This window comes from Pipistrellus kuhlii, unplaced genomic scaffold, assembly GCF_014108245.1.
Source record: "Pipistrellus kuhlii isolate mPipKuh1 unplaced genomic scaffold, mPipKuh1.p scaffold_m20_p_5, whole genome shotgun sequence".
Taxonomy (NCBI): domain Eukaryota; kingdom Metazoa; phylum Chordata; class Mammalia; order Chiroptera; family Vespertilionidae; genus Pipistrellus; species Pipistrellus kuhlii.
Genome location: NW_023425551.1, coordinates 64,757,615 through 64,778,595, shown reverse-complemented (window position 1 = coordinate 64,778,595; position 20,981 = coordinate 64,757,615). Strand labels below are relative to the sequence as shown.

At 34.8% G+C, this 20,981-nt stretch overlaps 1 protein-coding gene across 2 annotated transcripts in view; it reads left to right on the top strand.

Annotated features, from left to right (window-relative positions):
• Positions 1–20,981, top strand: part of FAM83B (family with sequence similarity 83 member B) — a 75,148-nt gene that overhangs the window by 42,187 nt on the left and 11,980 nt on the right. For both annotated transcript variants that reach the window (XM_036413535.2, XM_036413534.1), the window contains exons 3-4: positions 19,001–19,165; positions 19,912–20,036. In XM_036413535.2, the coding sequence (XP_036269428.1) occupies positions 19,001–19,165; positions 19,912–20,036 (290 nt within the window). The remainder of the gene's footprint in view (positions 1–19,000; positions 19,166–19,911; positions 20,037–20,981) is intronic.

Here is a 20,981-nt window from a genome sequence, read left to right as displayed (position 1 = left end):
GTTGAGCTACTGGGGCCAAATGACCTACAGTACACTTTTTTAGCATAATGAAATTAAATGATTCAGTTTAATAATGAAATTAAATAATTCATCCCATGATATACAGTATATATATTGTGTAGTGGAGCTTTCCACTTTTAGAAATATGTAAATACAAGGCATTATCAGAATCTCTGGGGGACTTTATAGACTGGTCATTCTCCCTGGCCCCAGAAGGAATCGCCACGTGTAAAGAAAGCCCTTACTTGACTATAGTGTGGTCTGCTGGCATTCTTAATGAGTATTGAAACAGAAAAATGAGCTCACTATTAAAGAAGTCAAGTATTGATATGATTCCTGTTTTATATTTCAGAAATACCAAAAACATAATACCACTTATACTTTACATACCCAAAATGAAGCACTTATAAATCAATGATTGGTTGCCACAGATTCTGTCTTTGCTCTTAACCAAGTATAAGTTGATTACTGAGAGAAAGAAAAGGGACATTTCATGACAATATATACATATATATATGTAACAAATATACACAGCAAATAAAACGCTTGATTTTGGAAGGCTGAATTAACTCTGTGCTTGCAGTTAAATGGTGGCATGCCTCATAAGTTCCTTAAAAAAAAATATATATATATATATATAGGAATAAAGAGGAAGAGAAAGATAGAAACATCAACGATGAGAGAAAATCATTATCTGCTGTCTCCTGCACCAATCAGGGATTGAGCTCTCAATTTGGGCATGTGCACGGCCCAGGAATAGAACTGTGAACAGCTTCTGATCATAGGTTAATGCTCAACCACTCAGCCACACCAGTCTCATCATATAAGTTCCTTTAATAAGAAAGTAAAATATGTAGGGATATTGGGAGGGAGGGGGATGAGAGATGCCAAAATTTATGAGCATGCTAGAACACCCCATTCAACATAGTAAGAATGGCTGGGAAATGTGGATGTAGGACTCAAAAACTATATCCACATATGTAACCACTAAGTAATATCAGGCACTGGTATATAAACATTCAAAGCAACCCTGTGTTTTCAGACATTAAAGAGTGATTATAGGTCAAAATTTAAATTTTTTCAATAGAACATGACAGTTCTTTGACATTAGTCAACTTTGCTGAGATGTTCGAAACAAGAGCTATTGTTGAGACATGTAGAAAAAAAGTGGGAATCTTGTCTATATACCTAGGCAAACCTGGAAAGTTGAATAGTCTAAAAACAAAAAGCCTGGAAATTAACAAATATGACAAGTGCTTCAGAGTACATTCATATTGATCCTGCTTTTTAGGCTATTATCCTTAAGTTCTTTTGTTCTCCTTTTAATACAGTTAGCACATTTTTCTAGGAAACACTGCTGGGACTGGGAAATTTGAAAAGTACCTAGCTCAATATAGAATCTCAGGAGCTAAAATTGTGTCAGGTTTACAGTGTTGCTCACCATTCTCAAAAGTGTGTATTGTTATATTGAAACAAATGTGGTCAAATCCTGTTATATAGTAAGGCAAAGGGATGAGAGTCTTATCTCCTAAAAATATTATTGTGCAAAATTTTCTGTCATATGAAAGCGTGTATAATATCACATACTCATTGAAAGAAATATTTCACAATGTTGTGGTGACTCAGCATTGCCATAGTATAGAAATTGAATAAAATAACATATGTAAGTTCTTATAAAAATAGTATTGTTTCCTTTATTCATTCATTGAATACTAAAACATAAAGGAAAGAAACAGCAGTTGCTGAGGTACCGAGCTCTACCTTGGAATGACTTTGAAGGTAAGTCAATATTTTACATTCAGAGCATTCGCATTTAACCAGATTTACAAAGAACTGGCTAATGTTGTTTAGTGACAAGTGTGTCATTTGTATGGAAGGGGCAGACTGACTACATTTCCTTCCAGGAGTCCCTCTCCTACCTCCTTTTCAAGTCATTGGAGGTCAGCTGGTCTTCCCTAGGTGTTTCTTGTTTGAGGAAGATAAGGCTGGCTTTATTTTCATCGTAATATGGTAATTTACCATCTTTTGCCTGACTCACTTTGAGCACAGTTGTTTCTATTTTTCATGCAACTCTCAGGAAAGAGATTGCATTGTTGAGTCAAACAGTGTTTCCTATATTTCTGTGTTTGTTTCTGACATAGACATCAAACTGCATGCTGTGAAATAACAGAGTGATTTTGTTCCATGAGTTGACTGCAGAAATGGGAGATTGTGTTCCGGAAATTTCTCTATATTCTATTTCAGAGACATTTGTGACTCTGTAAATCATGAATTCATATTTATTCATTTTGGATTATGACTAAACTTCCAGGGGTAGAAATTTCACAAGTCCAATATCACCCATATGGAATTTATTTGTATCTGGGGCTAAGTTAGTAGGAATTGGCTAGGCCTCTCATGATTTCAGTTTTTAATTCTTGTGATCATAATCTTTCTAAGAATTCTAATCAGTTTGTCTTAGTTATTGGAGAGTCTATGCATGCTCTCCTTAATCATTATAATTAGCTTGTTGCTTGATAATTTCCAATACTCTTGTGTTTGTCCTGTCAACAGATAGTCATTTTGCCAATTCAAAGCTAACAAGAATCCCCAATTTGGGGTGGGGTGAAGAGGGAAACAGTATTCAGTGCAAACAGTGAGACAGCGTGGCTATGAAAACAGCATGGTCCTGGAATAGCTCTGGGACCAGGCAGCCCTGGGGCCTAGGCTCTCTCTAGCTAGACAGTTCTGCTCCTCTCCCAGATGGTCTGTTATATGCTTTGCTCCAATGAGACATCTCTCTTATTTCAACTCTAGCCAGGGAAACACAGTCTTCAGTCTTTAGAGGAGAGTATGCTCTTTCTGACCCAGAAGGAAGCTGACTGATATGGACAGAAGTCCCTGCCCCCAGTTCTTATTTGGACCAACCTCATGCAAATGAAGATGCCTAATTCTCCAAATTCTCGCAGTTTTATTGGCCCAAAAGACACTGCCCTGATTGGTCAAAATAGAGCCTCTCTGATTGGTTAGAGTTGCACAGCTCCAATTGGATGGGGAAGGCCCATGTGGGTTGAAATAGATTCCAGGAAACCGTTACTAGGGCTGGGTCAGATGGCAGAAACACAGTGCTGGCAGGCAGTTCAGTGCAAAGGGAGTGGTTCAGTGTAGAGGCAGGCAGGTTAGACCAGAGATTCTCCATGAAGTGAGAGGCCCTGTGCAGAAATGACTGCTAGGTTTTGCCTTTTTTATTTGAGCCCAGTTAGCCACCAGGAGCCCTGCTTAGTAGGTGTCTTTCCACGCCCTTCAACCTCCCTCGAGTTCAGTCCTAAGATAAAAAGGACTGTAGAATTCCTGGCAAACCTCATTATTTTTATGAATCAGACTGGTCCTTTTATTTTATTTCTAGTTTACTACTGATGTATAAAATCTTATATACTTGTATCCTATAGATCAGTCAGGTAGAAATAAGTCTTAGTAAGGCATAATATTTTTAAGGAATGCTAGTTACTCTATTGCTCTATGCTCAAGAATCTTGAAGGGCCCCTTAGCTTTATCCTTTAGAATAAAACAAAATTATTTCCTCAGAATGACTGAACTCCCAATATATAAGGTGAAATTTATACAATTTAATTTCACAAATATTTAAACAAATACATTTTGATAATAAAAATAGAACTAATCATACTTACAATGGGAGGTAGATAGAAGACAATAAAAATAACCTGAACTAATAATTTTGGTGTATATTTTTTCTCTGTATATATTTCCTATATTTCAATAAATGGTCTTATATCTTACATTCTGCTTTGAACCTGGCTTGTTTTCACAACTTTTGCCCCATTATATGGGTGTTCCATAATTATAATACAATATTATTTATTGAATATTTAGGTTGCTTACATAGGTATGTAATTATAGAGAGTGCAGTGTTGAACATGCAGATATATCTCTCTCTACATCTGCGTAACGTTTCCCCTTAGGATAAGCCTAAAGAATTGGTCTGTTGTGGTAAAGGATGTGGTTTAGTCACTTATTAACTGTAAAGAACATTACCGGGTTGTCCTCTAGGAAAGTTGTCTTAATTTATACTACTGTTGAGATTTTATGCTAGTGCCTATTTTCTTTCACCACTTGCCAACATCGAGTGCTGTCAGTGACTTCAGTTTTTTGACACAATGAAAGATAAAGCATGGTAGCTTACTTTGTAATCCTGTATTGAGGTCTTTTGCATCTTCTCATATGTACATTGGTCATCTGTTTTGGCTTTAATTATTTTTCTATTGGGGTATTTGTCTTTATTTTTTTATTTCCTAACTCAATGTAATACATTGTTATTTTCTAAGATCATCTTTATCAAAAAGTATCTTGAATATGTTTTTTACTCATCCCCCTTTCCTTTATTTTTTTCTCCATTCCTTTCTTTTTTTTTTTTTTAATATATTTTTATTGATTTTGTAAAGAGAGGAAGGGAGAGAGACAGAGTTAGAAACATCGATGAGAGAGAGTCATCAATCAGCCGCCTCTTGCACACCCCCTACCGGGGATATGCCCGCAACCAAGGTACATGCCCTTGACCGGAATCGAACCCGGGACCCTTCAGTCCCCAAGGCGACGCTCTATCCATTGAGCCAAACCGGTCTCGGCTCTCCATTCCTTTCCACTGCTATGTTTTTATGTGCCAGAAGCAAACTGTTTTATTCTATAATAATACTGCACTTTTTAATTACTCTTTTCTCTGATTTTTCTGTATTACTCACCTTTCATTTTCCCAGCAAACATTAGGATCATTGCTCTGAATGCTAATAGGTCATGGATACATAGGGTATATCATTTTCCAGCTCTTTTTCACTAAGGAATGAGTGTCAATCTTACTCAGTGTGACAGGAGAAAACTTCTTTGTTGGGTGGAAATCTGTCCTGTGCATCCATTGTTATTGTCCCACCCCATTTGGCCAAGATATGCACTTCTTACTTTAAGGCTCCTATAATTAATTACAAATGGTTTAAAGTCTTTATTTCCATATTGTTCAGTGTACAATTATTGCCATTGTTGTTGTGTGTGTGTTTTTGTGTTTTTTTTAATTATAAGCAAAAGACTATTTCTCTGTCTTCTAAAATACTCTACACAGTACTTGGTCTTCTCAGATATTTAATGGTGTTAGGGAATGATGATCAGTAAATATGCTGATGTAGAGGCATTATCAAAAAGCCTACCTGAGCAACAAAACTTGTTCAAAAGCAGTAGGTAGAGTCATCTTCCAAAAGTCCAAAGGTTCCCTGTTCAATGAATTTACAGACATTATCATTTCTACCTAAAAGTACAGCCGAAACTGGTTTGGCTCAGTGGATAGAGCGTCGGTCTGCAGACTGAAAGGTCCCGGATTCGATTCCGGTCAAGGGCATGTACCTTGGTTGCGGGCACATCCCTGGTAGGAGGTGTGCAAGAGGCAGCTGGTCGATGTTTCTCTCTCATCAACGTTTCTAGCTCTCTATCTCTCTCCCTTCCTCTCTGTAAAAAAATCAATAAAATATATATATTTTTTAAAAGTATGATTGCCCAGAGATTAAGTATTGTTCTAACATAGGTTATTGCCTCCCTGCTCCTTTCTAAAATAATTTAAGATAAATATGCCTCCACCATACCCTGCCGCCTTCCTCCAACCTTGGTTTACTACCTCTCCCCATGTCTGACAGAGAATGAGAGCTCAGTTCATTATTTTTTTTTTAATAAAAAATAAACAGATAGATATGACCCCACCTCTGCACATCCAATATTTAGTGTTTGGTTCCATGGGTAGTCCAAAAAAAGATTATGAATGTTAAGACATCGCACTAAGAAATTCAGACTGAGTTTCCGTCTGAGTAACAGATGAAAGTAGCACAAGAACTGTGAGGCCAAGATATAGTAAGAACCAGAGTCTGCCTAGCTCTGGTCACGTGAAACTCACAGAAGCCAAAGTTGGCAGAACGGCTGTGGGATGCAAAAACTAACTTTGTGAAGAAGCCAAGCAGTAAGAGAAGTAAAGAAAATAAAAAGTATCCAGTAAGAGAAGTAAAAAGAAAGAGGGAACAAAGAGGGTCTGAGAGAGGGGGAAGAAAGCAGGAGAGAGGAGAGGGCATTAATTGCTTGTAGAGGAGAGGAAGAACCTTCTGGGAGGGCCAGGAAATATTTCCTGGAGGCAGCAGCTGGGGTGGAAGGCAGGAAAGGAGGAGGCAGAGCTGAGGAGCAGCTGCAGGCCACCTGCTAATGCCATGCTCCTTCTGGGTGTAAAGTGTCCTCTGCTTCCACTCCAGGTAAGAGAGGGGAGTGGAGCAAAGGACCTAGGGATAAGCAGGGAGCAGTTATTTGCTGCAGGGAAAATGCAAGGCTGAGGAGCAGGTTGAAATCTCTGTTGGCTCCATCTGTGCCTCTCATAGTTGCTTTCAAGCCGACCAGGTGCCAGGAATCCACTCAAGAAACAGGTTCCCTCTCATGAGAGGCTTTTCAGGGTGTGTGTGACTGTGCTGGAAGGTCTAAATGAAGAACCCAAAACTTCTGTTTCACTGAACATCCTGTTCTATCTCGATGGGGATCCTGAATCCATGTAAGTGGAATTTTCAAAGGACCAACATTTATCTCAGCAGAATGTCTGGTTCGGCGTAGGAATAAACTAGTTCACTTTTACTATGAAGAGCAGATAAAAGTACCTGAACCCATGCCAGCGACCCCACAAAGTGACATACATGGACTGGTATTTATTTTATCTGACTTTATCATCTATGTGTAAATTTAGAAAAACTTCAAATGTTTTCTAGACTTAGAACTCAATCTAGTAAAGTAGATAGTCAAAGCAAAACATGTTATTGACGCTGCTCACAGTTAACAGGTGATTTTTAAAATACGGCGATTTTATATAATGTTGCTAAGAATTATCTATAAGTTCTGATAAAATACTAAGACTAAATAACAACAGCGAAATATCCATTCACAGGTACAGCAGATGTTATGCAACCTCTTTCATCCATTATATATTTATGAACCTTTTTTGTTTTAACATTATTTCCTGGCTATATGATGTTACATGATGTTACATGATGTACCCATTTCCACTTCTGTCATAATGTGTTTAGGTTAACAGTAACATCAAACAATAAGCCTCAATGAAGTTATATGAAAAAAGCCCATTTCTTAAAGTGTGCATTTTCAGCCTGTACTTTTTCTTGAATGCTGGTTAACTGTAAAAAAAGGGGAAAAAGACAAATGTTAGAATAATTTTCTAGTCTTTTTTGTTGTTTCTTTAGTAAAGGAAAGCTATTATCTCAATTAGTCTAATGTTCTTAATTAAATAAGATTATCCTATTGTGATTATTTCTATCATCGTTTTATTCACTCAGATGGTATTTTTATCATTGTTTTATTCACTAAGAAGAATGTATTATTATTCTTAAATAGTATAATTTCATTTACTGATCTCAGTTGTTTGGAAATTTTACCATGGGGAGAGGGGAAGGGGCAACAACTCCTCCAAAGCATTGCTAAATGTAGCTAAAATAGAGTAGTAAAAATTTTCAGAATGGCTGACATTTTTAAGTAATGTCAGTAATGTCAGCCATACTGATGAGCTATTGTCACATAGCCACGCATTGTGTCTCTTTAACTCCGTACATTCTTTGTTCTCATTTGATTTTTACTTTGAACTTTTTTATCTAACATCTCATTAGGTTGCAACATAAGGAGCTTCCTGATGTCATGAGACAGAGGAGGTAGAAGAGAAAGTCTTGTTACTATTTTCATAGGGAATGCTTCATGATTTCTTTTTCTTTTTTCATAAAAGTGTAGAATTACAAAGCACTTCAGAGGTCAGAATTGATCAAATTGATTTCTTTGCTCAGTGAATGGATTTTTTTCCATTCTATGCAGGATTCCAGTTGAACACTGCAGTGCTGACCAGTTTTCGGACAAGATATTAAGATTTGAAGGAACCTCCAATTTCTAATGCCAACACATTTTTATAATGGCTTGAAAAGTGACCTAATGCCATAAATGTTACACATTAAGCTTGAGTAAGTTGCCATATGATTCTTATCAACGGAAAGGCAGTAAAACTATGTAATGGAAAAATTACTATGGAGGAAATCTGCTCCCGGGATATTTTTAAAAGCCATTATTTATTTAAGGTTCTTGTTTATAAAATTAGAGGAAGAAAAAGTAAATGAACTTGATGTTTGTGGGATAAAAGGCTGCTGTTGCTACCTCTTTTGTTGACCAGATCTCTGATTTCTTGTGATTTCATGAGCAGAAAAGGCCCGGTGAATGATGACAAGCATGCTGTGTAAAAGATATTCTACTAACAGAAGCTATATTCAGTGATTTCCTTCATTGTGGAGAGTGGTACAGTGTTTGGACAGGTTCAAGCCTCAGACTAATGAGAGCGCACAGGCCTCTCATTGCCACGTGCAACTCCCAGATTGGCAGGCAGAGCCCTCCCAGCACAATTATAGCCAGACACTATGGTTATTGTTTTAAGCTTGAACCTGTCCAAACATTTCATCTTCAAATTCCTTATTCCCTTATACCACTTTCTTCTTTCCCCCATTACTTTTTTGGAAATTAAGTCATTTCTTTAATGGGTCATTCTGTTTACATTGTTGGGATGCTGTCTCTTTAATAGTTAAGATTCTTACATTATGAGAAATGTTCCTAATGTAAAGTTCTACACCAAGGACTAATAACTTTTTTAAATATCCTGACCTGTCTTACTTAAAAATTCTGTGCATTTAATATGCATGAGCATAGATTTATTGTCATCATTTGATTTTTCACTTTAAAATTAATGAGGTGGCCCTGCAGGAAATGCTTAGTTGGTTGAGTGGCATCCTGTGCACCAAAAAACTGATGGGTCAATCCCAGTCAGGGTACATACCTAGGTTGTGGGTTCAGTTATAAGTTGGGGCATGTACAGAAAGCAACCAATCAATGTTTCTCCCTCTCCCTCTCCCTCTCCCTCTCCCTCTCCCTCTCACTCCCCTCTCCCTCTCCCACTCCCTCTCCCTCTCCCTCTCCCTCTCTCCCTTCCACAATGCAAGTATTATTATTCCCAGACTTCTACATTTTATTATCTGCATCATTTAGAATATATATTTCAATACACTTTCATTTGAATAGCAGGCAGATGACTTTGATCTTTAGGAGTATTTTATTTCTTATCTGTATACATGCATAAAATATTTCCAAGAACCAGATGGTTAGTACACAAAGTTATAGCTATAGTCCCTGTGCTCCAAATTCCTTCCCTCCCAGAACTGTTAGGTTTTAAATAAAAAGTTCCATCCATTTCTAAGACAGTGCTTTATTTAGTAAATCACTAGAATTTTGAGGAATCCAAAAGAATAAATATAAATATTTGCTTGTCTACTACTTGAAGTTAACTCTACAGTGCTTTGGGAGAAAACAATAAATAATTTAAAACATTTTATTGAAGTTGAATGGGGTCTCCCCACCCTAGTGTCTTATTACTCTCTTAAAAGTAATAAGTAAGCAACAATTGATGAAATAAATGGACAAATAATGAAAATGCTGTGGTAAAAGTATAAATAAACTATAAATGGAGCATAAATTAGGATGCAATTACTATAGACTAAGGGAATTGTCAAAGATTTTGTGAAAGGGGCCTGCAGATAGACTGGGCCTAGAAACATGAATTGGATTTTCATAGAGAAAGAAGATGAGGGTTTTAGATAAAAGGAAGTGCAAGGAAGATATGAAAGCTGGTGAAATGACATAGCCTTCAGAGCTGGATTCACGGAGTATGTAGTATGAATGAAACTAAGGAGAAAAGTTATTTAGACTCTGATAGATATTCATTGTTATTGTAAAGGATTTACATTTGATTCATGAATTCTTTTTAAATGGTTAGTCTGAAAGATAGAATGGAAATCTGTGAAATTGGAGGCCAGAAACTTTCCCCAAGCCCCAGACCCTGATAACCAGTGGACATAGCGGTGTCATAAATGGCTGAAATAGACCCAAACAGAACACCCAAAGCCAGACTCAAACTCCCATATGCCTATGTAGCAGATTTTTAGTTGGTCTTTCTTTGTTATTTATTTAATTATCTTTTTTTTAAATTTATCTTTATTGTTGAAAGTATTACAAATGTTTCTCCCCCATTGATCCTCTCCACCCAACTCCCGCCTCTCTGGAGGCCTTCACCACACTATTGTCTGTGTCCATGGGTTATACATTGACACATGTAAGTTCTTTGGTTAATCTTCTGAGATTTGTTATTCTGTTCCATGCTTACATATCTCTGAATCTATTTTGTTCACCAGTTTATTTTGTTCATTAGATTCCATATATGAACGATCATGTGATACTTGCAGGTCTTTCTGTATTCAGAGTTCATTCTTCACACTGCTTTGGAGAACTACTTTTTCCAAACATGTGATGTGAAGATAGTTTTTATAATAGGAAAATATCTTCATATATATATATATATATATATATATATATATATATATATAAAAAAGCCTAAGCGACTGAAAGACCAAACTGCCAGTCAACCGATGGCTATGATGCATACTGACCACCAGGGGGCAGACACTTAATGTGGGAAGCCCCCAGCTGATAGCTGGCAGCCCAAAAGCTTTGATTGGTCCTGATTGTCAGCCAGGCTAAGGACTCCATGCCCTGGGCCTCTAGTTTATTCTGTAATGGTAAATACACAGCATATAACATCATGTAAAAATGATGATCTCAGTTAAAAATATACATATAACATGATTAAAGGAAAATGTCATTGTTCCTGGTTGTGATGTGATTGCTGTTTTTCTTTTCTGTTTTTGTTGTTGTTGTTGTTGTTATTGTAAATTTTTCTTTGGGTATAGAAGGAACGAGACAGACATAGAAAGACAGATGAACATTATGTATCTTTATAACAGAAAAATATTTTGTAAATTTTTTCATGTCATGAGTGTTTTAATTACTTGTTTATTTTATTTATTTATTTTTTGGATTCAGATGCTAGAATTAAAGTATCTAAATTTTATTTATGAAGTTTGAGTTTTATGTAAAAAAGGGTAAACATCAAGTTTAAAGAAGCAAAATAGTAAGATAATATTTTAGCTGGATAATTAGCCTATCTGAAGAAATAGGTTTGGAAATCTTTTCTAGATGCCTAGAATTGTAGCTTAATTTAAAACTAAATGTTATTGAAAATATTAATTAACAAGAAAAGATTAAAAAAAAAAAAAAAGCAAAGTTAGTTTTACCAGATATTTAAATTCACAAGAGTATTTTTGCATAACCCTTTTTTTACCCTCCTCTCACAGGGCAAATTTCTTTGGACCCTATCATGTAGCAGACTTATGGCTGCATTTGATCAGCTCAATAATAAAAACTTGTGTTAGCTTTCTTATGGAAATACTTTGTTTTTATGATTTGGATAATTTTTTCTTCTGCTATGGTTATCTGAATGTTATAATACCTAGCTGATGTAATTTTGGCATTTGATCTTTTTCTAGCAATGAAATCTCATAAAACCTAAATCATAGGCATATTTAAATTACATTTTAAATATTCATGTGTCCAAATTGAAACTCAAACCTGAATTTTGTTAGAATGGAAGTACCTTCTTAATACTATCTGTGTCCTTATACATAAAAAGATGACATTATTTGGCCTTTAGAAATACATTAAGATTAAATTAGTTTTTAATGCCATTTTATAAATTTAGTATACGTACTTACCAAACTTAAGTATCTAAGAGAATTTTTGTATAGATTTTCTACTTCTAATCTGTTTCTCTTCTCTAATCATTAACTTCCATTTTCCCTACACTTACCGACTGCTTGAAGATATTTATATGGGGCATATTTCATTTTCCAAATAACATTTCTGAAGAATATCAAGCAACTGATGTATAAGGAGATAGAACTTCCTTAATTTTACAAATAAAACAACTTGGTGATACCTAACAAAAATAGTTTATTAAATGTGGTTATTTTAGCTTTGATAAAAGCAATCTCAATTTTGATAAAACCTCTATTTTCAGAAGTAAAATATGTAATAATCAGAAACAGACTTTCTACCCAGAATACTGATACGTCTTTTTTATGAAAAAGGAGAGTAAGTAAATTATATATTATAATTCTTACAGCAGAGAAAATAAAGGTTTTAATGAGACTTTTTAATCATATAATTAAGACCTTAAAATAAAATAGCTGCTCTTAAAATATGAAATCTGTATCTTAACTACCATGGCACAACTAAAAAACACTTATTTTATGCTTTTGTATTTTTATCTATATAAAATGACTATCAATGGATGTTTAAAAACTAAAAAACTGAAGTGTGTTGGAGGAGGGATTATTCAGGAAATATTCTAAGTAATGTGGTTAAATTTTTCTATTCAGCTTAATGGCCCACTGAAAATTCTTTCTCGTATCTCTTAGCTTTTAGAATGATTGCACCTTACCACCAAAAGTATACTCTCTTTCAACTTTCAGGCATCAAAGTGAAAAAAATAATGCACAATTTACAAAAACTATTAGTGTGAAAATTATCCAAAAGAGAAAAGAAGAGTAGTAGAGTTAAATAAGCAGATTAAATCTGTACAATTTGACTGTAAAGACATAGGAACCCATTACATCAAATACAAAATGCTGCTGTAATACTTCATGACTTTAATGTAAATCCTTTATATTCATATTTTTAATCAAATAGAAATTACTATTGAATAAATGGGATTTGTGGTATTTTTGCCATGAATTATATTTGATTTTTGTATGTCAGGTTAATCCATTGATTATAGTTGACATAGAAATGAAAGAATTATTATTACCCAATTAAAGAATGAAACCTTTAAGCAGAAATTCTAAGGCCAACTCTTTATCCTGTGTTCATTCAGCTCCTTTTTGACACCATTGAGATATGCCAACAACAGAATCATGTCTTTCCCATTTTATTCTGTTGGTGTCCTACCAGCTTTCCCTGTATGCTTAAAAGTGTTCAAGAGTAAATGGTTAAAAAACAGCCTGGATGGATGTATGGATGGATGGATGGATGGATGGATGGATAGAAAAAATAAAGAACACAACTTTTTAGCACATCATTTAATATATTGTTTTGGGCTTCATTTTATATGAAAATGAAATTTTCTTTATAATGGTACAGAAATTATCCATGTAATTAAGGTCTCTCACACTTAATGATTCCTGGATAGCTCCTCTTGATTTCCATAAGCACTCTGCCATTGAGTCTTGTCCAGTCATTCTTTAGAACTCTACCTCTATACTTTCCTTTTATCCCTGCTACCAACATTCCACTTAGTATCTTACACATTTTTGCAACATAAGGACTGAAACCCCCTTCTCTACGTACTAGAAGATATTCCAACTTCTGCTTTACTCCACATATTCTAATGTATTAATTCTTGGTCATAATTTTATAAAAGCAAGTGTCACATTGATGTATGTATAGTTCTGTAAATAAATCTCATATAGCTATGAGCTCCTTGAGAATGGGTGTCATCTAGCCACTGCATTTCAACAAAAATTTAATGAAACCTAATATATTTCAGTTATACCTACCTTGGAAGCAATGTATAAAAAAGTAAAAATGCTCAAGTTATGTGGCATTAATTATAGAGAGTTCTAGCTAACCTACTAATTATAAAACACATATTCATAAAGCACAAAAATATTTTAGTCTAACTTAGAGGTTTTACTTATAATTAAAGTTTTCATAAAGACATTTTCATAAAATGATTTAAATTTTTTTCATTTCTAATTATTTCCTTCCCGATGGCTTATCCCAAATTTAAAATAATTTTAAACAATTATTTAATGCCATTTTAATACTAATAATTAGTGAAAATTAAAAAGTCAAGGAAGTTTCTAAAGTATAATAGCAATCTATCCTTTGTTATATTTTTACCTTCTTATCACACTTTTGAGTTTTGCTTTGTTAATTAAATTAATGATTTAACATATTTGTCTCTCACATATTTGGGGGAGGGACCATGCGAGGTTTGCTGGTCGGTGGCTGTGGGAGTTGATTGACCACCAGGGGCAACTCCTGCATTGAGTGCCTGCCCCCTGGGTGTCAGTGTGCATCATAGTGACTAATCAGTCATTCGTCGATCAGTCCTAATGGTTGCTTAGGCTTTTATATATATAGATAGATGTAATAGATGGCACTGAGGTATACATACACTTTAGAGACTTCCCCAAGATTACTTAATTTATGGCAGACCAAACCAGTTGATATATAGATACAGTTATTAGTCTACACTGATAGATACTTAAATATCTGCAAAATTTAAAATTCTTCTGCAGCCTAAGTTAAAAATCTGTAACTTACTATATAATATTCTAATGGACATAATATTATATATGATATTTCACACAAAATGGAGATTTTTAGTTAGGCTGCAAAAGAAGGGTGAAGAGCACTTATTCGTAATAACAGCCTGTCTTTTTTCTGAAATCCATTTAGCACATTGCTTTTGACAGGCTTTGCAGACCCAGAAATATATGTTTCCTAAGGGATCATTTCCCTTGATTTCTATTACTCAATTCTTAAAGTTTTTTAGTTGTGTGGAATTTTCTTATAAATACAGTCATTATAGAGCTCCATTCATTCTTTTTAATTTGAACTCCTTATTAGCTTTTCTGCTGTGGGGAAAAGTAAATCCACCAGTATCTTTGCAGGCAATTATCAAAAAAGTCTGAGTCCTTTTGAATGGTGCTTAGTATTTTCAAGCAGAAAAGGTATAATACTCATTTTTTTTTTCAATTTTGAAAGTGATAATGACCATTCTGTGACTGTAGAACATTAACCCAAGGCACACTTACATTTTGCAAAGTAGGTCATATAGAAGCATATTACTAATGGCTTTCTAACCTAATCGCTTGCAAAGGAATAAATAATACAAGGTTCTAAATTAAAATACTGTAGATAGTGAAGCATATTTCTAAGGAAATGCATGTATTCAATGTCAGCATTGTGAACAGTTTCTATAAAAAGTGTCATTAATTTTCAGTTCTGTCATTGGTTTCTACCTCATATTGTTTTTAGTATTTCAGTGCATTTATAAACATGAAAATTGCAATCAAATAATAAAGTAGGGCTTTATAATATTTATCAGTCAAAATGACTCAATAGAATTTAGATATTTTAATAGGAATGTTGCTACGTGACACATTTTCCCAAGGTACTATTTTGACCAGATATTTTCATTTTTAGGCTTTATATGGAAATCCAGATAAAATCTAAACGTATGTCACAGTTTAAAGATCCTTCATAATCTATATAAATCTTTACTAAATGTATTATATATTCATAAACATGAATTGGTATTTAACTTTAGATTAGTTCAGTAAATGTATTAAAATATTACTGTCATTTTCAGCGCTATAGTGTTTTAGCTTGGATGGCTAAAAATAGTCTTTATTCATTATTTAAGATTTTTCATGAAACCATGTTAGTTTGTTTCATTCTACCACCCCTAACACCCATGTATATGTAGAGCAATATTTTTCTGAGTTATCATTACAGTATATTACCGTATTTTTCGGACCATAAGACGCTCCGGACCATAAGACGCACCAGTTTTTAGAGAAGGGAAATGAAGAAAAAAAGATTCTGAAACAAATAGTGTCCTAAAATATTTTATGTGCATTAAAACCCAACATCACAGTCATAAACACATGTAATCAATCCTGTAAAGTAAACAGCAGCATTTAGAACCATTTTAGAGCCAGGCAAGCACACAGAGACCACACAGAGCCGGGCAAGTAAAAAAACTTTTTTTTAAAAGTATATGTGTAGGCTATATTTGGACCATAAGACGCAGGGACGTTTCCCCCCCACTTCTGGGGGGGAAAAAGTGCGTCTTATGGTCCGAAAAATACGGTACTTGCCAAATGATTGTGTAATCTTGTGACTAGCTTTATATTATGTCATGAATATAAACTTATTGTGAATTTATTGTCCATATTTATATTATTTTAATTCAGTGTGGCCTCTACTGTCATGGTAATTTAGGAAAATTTACTACTGTGAGAAAGAAAGATAAGTGAAAACCAACACCTTTCACTTGAGTGAGATTCTCTGAAACTACTGAAAAATGTGAAGTTTCACTCAAATCTTAAAAACAACTTGGAATTTCTTTCTAAAAATGTTTAAGTCTTGTGTTGCTGATGGATGAATTTATTTACTTATTTACTTACAAAGCAAGAATAAAATGAAAATTAATGAAGAAGCAAGATAAGAACTCAAATGTTATATAATATTATGGTAGTTTGTTGCATACCATTTAATGTAACCAGCTTCTATACTGACTTATAAAATCAATTGATATATCTTTTCAAAAGCCTTTATCCTAATAACATAGGTATAATTTATTTGATTATATATAACCATTGTGATAATTTCTAAAGCACAATGTGATTTTGATAGCAGAGAATATAATACCTTCAGGTTAGGTTTGGCATACCTCATTTCTAATTATTCCTTTCCAGGAATGTAATCCACTATTAAAAATAAAGAAAACTCAACATTTCATTTTATCTCTCTTGGCACAACTGATATTTTCTGTAGACTTCATATTATTTTTCAACATCAAGTGATAGTACAGTGCACCAGAAGTCTTGATAAGCTACCAGACTCAATTGCCATCAGATAAGCTTGTCAAAGATATATAATCTAGTCTTCTCAATTCTGATCAGTGTATCATTTGTCAGGTAAGAGAGACTGGCATTTGTTTTCCTTTAGCTGTGCTAGAATCATCCATTGGATGAGTGACTACAATTACTTTTGCAAACAAAAACCTTTATTTATCCTGGTACTGTGTATTTGTTCCTTTCTAAAGTTTCCAGTAATTTGTTACATGAAACTATCTGGCAAACTAAAAGTAAATTTTTTAGATATGCTAATAATGTCTGAAAGAATACCATGTTGTATAATTATTTTAAAAATTCCTTTCTATCAAAATGACAATGTGGTACCATCTCACAACTGTCAGAATGGCTATCATCAACAAATCAACAAATGACAAGTGCTGGGAAGGATGTGGAGAAAAAGGAACCCTCCAGACTGGTATAGCCACTGTGGAGAACAGTATGGAGTTTCCTCAAAAAACTAAAAAATGAAGCTCTCATTTCACCCAGTGATCCCACTTCTAAAAATATATTCCAAGAAACTAGAAACACCAATCAGAAAGGATATATGCACCCCTGTGTTTATAGCAGCACAATTAAAAATAGCTAAGATTTGGAAACAGCCCAAGTGCCCATCAGCAGACAAGTGTATTAAAAACCTGTGGTACATCTACACAGTGGAATACTATGCTGCTGTAAAAAGGAAGGAACTCCTACCATTTTCAACAATATCAGTGGAGCTAGAGAGCATTATGCTAAGCAAAATAAGCCAGTCAGAAAAATATGAGTATCACATGATCTCACTCATTTGTGGATTTTAATGAACAACACAAACTGATGAACAAAAACAGATCCAGATACAGAGAAGCATTGATCAGATGCTCAAACCTCAGAGGGAAGATAAGGGGGGGGGGGGGGGGGGTAAGTGGAGAGATCAACCAAAGAACATGTATGCATGCATATAAGCCCAACAAATGGACACAGACACCAGGGAGGTGAGGGCATAAACGGGAGTGGGATGAAAGGACAATGAGGGGATAAGGACACATATGTAATATCTTAATCAATAAACAAACAAAAAAAATCCTTTCAAGTTAAAAAAGAAATTGGTACTAGGCTACTCTACACATACGTTTCTAATAGTTATTTTGTAAAATCTCTTTATATCAAAGCCTAAGTGACCGAATGACTGAACAATTGAATGACTGGTTGACCAGTTGCTGTCATGTGCACTGACCACCAGGAGCTTCCCCCTGGTGGTCAGTGCATCAGCTGACCAATGGGCTTCAGATGCTGGGCTTACAGCTGACTAGCGCATCTACAGTGGTATGAGCCTCTCCTCCCCCAAGGCAGTGCTACCTAGCAACAGTGGTGGCAGGCACAGCAGGACCAGGATGAGTGGGAGTGTCACAGCACCTGGCCCAGTTTCAGGCTCCTTCCCAGTCACCTGCTGCTTTGTGCACTACAACATCGTTGGGGGGATGTCAGACTGCCTGTTTCGGCCCATTACCGTAGGAGTCCTGGATTGCGAGAGGGTGTAGGCCAGGCTGAGGGACCCCACTGGTGCACAAATTTATGCATCTGGCCTCTAGTAAGTTTATAATATGGGCATTTCCTTGTCTTCATCCCAGGGCCCATACATTGTCACACCACTTATTAATGCAGTGTAATCACAGCAGTGTTTGAAGGCCAGGGAATATGGGTGAGTTCAGGGTCTGGGTGGAGCTGGTCAAAGAGGGGGAAAATGGAGACATGTGGAATAGTATCAATAATAAAAAAAATAATTATGAATGTACTTTGAGAGTTTGTCACATATTTGATTAAAGAATATTCAAAGACATGAGTGATGTTGTTAACCCTAGCATCTCCCTTCTTCCAACACCTTATTCCATTTATAAATAAGAAAAGGATCATGAGAGGCCACTAGAATGATTGAAATTGTTCTACTTGGAGAAAATCTAATTGAAATATGTTTCACAGTTAGTTTAGAGAATGTCATCAACTTGTATAATTTGTACATAGTCCAGTATTTTCTTTTAACATTTTATTAGAGTAAATAAAATGATTTAATGTACTACCCATGATTTTGCTCATCTCCTAACATATTCACCATGTATGCATTACATGATCCTGGTTGTTGTTGCCATGTGTCTATACCCAGGTCACTCCATTTTCTCTAATTTCTTATTTATTTTTGTTTATTTTCAACGTATTCTTTTTATCCTTTACCTTCTATTTTAGAAAACATAAATACTTGTTGATACATGTATATGTTTTATGTGTTTAATTTTCTATCTTATCCAATTTTTATTGAAAGCACCAATTTCGAGATATTTTCCTAGTGGGTATCTAACATTGTTTGATATTTTTATCTTTAACAGGTCATTGCTTTAGTGATGGACATGTTTACAGATGTGGACATTTTCAAAGAAATAGTGGAGGCATCAGCTCGAGGGGTATCTGTATACATTCTGCTTGATGAATCTAACTTTAATCATTTCCTAAATATGACTGAGAAGCAGGGTTGCCAAGTTCAACGTCTCAGGGTAAGATTTCCATGTTTTTTTCCTCAGGTACTGTTTTGATAATTTGTGTACTATTTTTCTCAGTCGAATTTACGACATGTTAAGCTATATTACTCCAAAAGTAAAATAGAAAAAGAAAATACATATATATACAGTATAATTTAAGATAGAATGATGGTTGATCCCCTAAGGGGAATATAACTGAAAGCACACATCTTTATGACAAATGTATATGGCGCTTTCCTTGATAGTGAGGCACTTGAGCTTCTGAGGTGTTTTTTTTTTTGTTTTGTTTTTTTTTTTTTGCTACCAGTCATAATTAATGCTTCTGTTTTGCATATACAACATTGAAACTACTGACGCCAGTGATTCTTTCATGCAGCAGATGTTGCTTATCGCAGTCATTTGGCATAGTGATTTCAGATCCATTTGACTTTTTAAAAGGCAGCTGCATTTTAATTTTAGTTGTTTGGACATTATGACTTTATAACTTGAAAGGATCTTGCAATAGGACCCTTAAGTGATTTATGAAATCATCCCGTATAAATGTAATGCAGTATCTTAAATTACTCTTTTCTTACTGTATTTCTTTTTTGGGTGGTGTTTTACAATTTGCTTTTCACTATTTTTCTTTTAGCTATGTATTTAAAAATTATTTCAAGTACACTGTTTTGGGTGCTAAGGTTTTATATTAGCATATATTTTACTTTTCAAAAATATTCCTTTTCTAGCCTTAATCTTTACATTATATTTATGTATAATTCTAGAATATTCGAGTGAGGACAGTAAAAGGCCAAGATTATCTTTCAAAAACAGGAGCCAAATTCCATGGAAAATTGGAACAGAAATTTTTGTTAATTGACTGCCAGAAAGTTATGTATGGTTCTTACAGGTAAGATCATTTTGTGACATTAATAATAATTTATAGAAATTATTAGTTTCAAATTTTAGTGTAATCTGCTTAGTTCTTTTTTAATTGTTATAATTCACACATAGCATTATATTAGTTTCAGGTATAATGGTTTAATATTTGTATATAACGCTAAATGATCACCACTATAAGGGTAGTTAGTTAACATCCATCACCATACATAGTTACAAAAAACCTTCTTTATCTTTGTGATGATAACCTTTCAAGATTACTTTCTTAGCAATTTTTAAAGATGCATTGTAGTGTTATTAACTACTAGAGGCCCTGTGTACGAATTCATGCACAAGTGGGGTCAAGCCGGCCAGCTCCAATGGGGGCCAATTGGGCTAGATTGCTGGCAGGGAGGAGATGTGGGAGGTTGACTGCTGGCCCTGCCCCTGATCAGGCCGGTTGGCCGCTGCAGTGTGCATCATTGTAACCAGTCATTCTGTCCTTCCAGTTGCTTGGCTTTTATATATATATATAGTCACCATACTGTACATTACATCCTTAGGGCTTATTTTATAACTGGAAGTTTGTACACTTTGACACATTTACCCTTTTTATCCATACCATACCTCCCTGCCTTTGGCAACCACAAATCTATTCTCTTTATCTAGAAACTTTTTTTTTTTTTTGGGGGGGGGGGTAGGGGTTTTACATATAAGTCAGATCATATTATATTTGTCTATCTCTATCTGATTTATTTCACTTGATGTAATGACCTCAAGTCCATCCATTTTGTTGCAAATGGCAATATTTCATTCTTTTCTATGGTTGAATAGTTTTGTATACACTGAGTGGCCAGATTATTATGATCTCTGAATGCATAATAATCTGGCCACACAATGTGTGAGTGTGTTTGTGTGTGTGTGTGTGTGTGGAGATTATATATATTAGAGTTTTAGAGGCCTGGTGCATGAATTT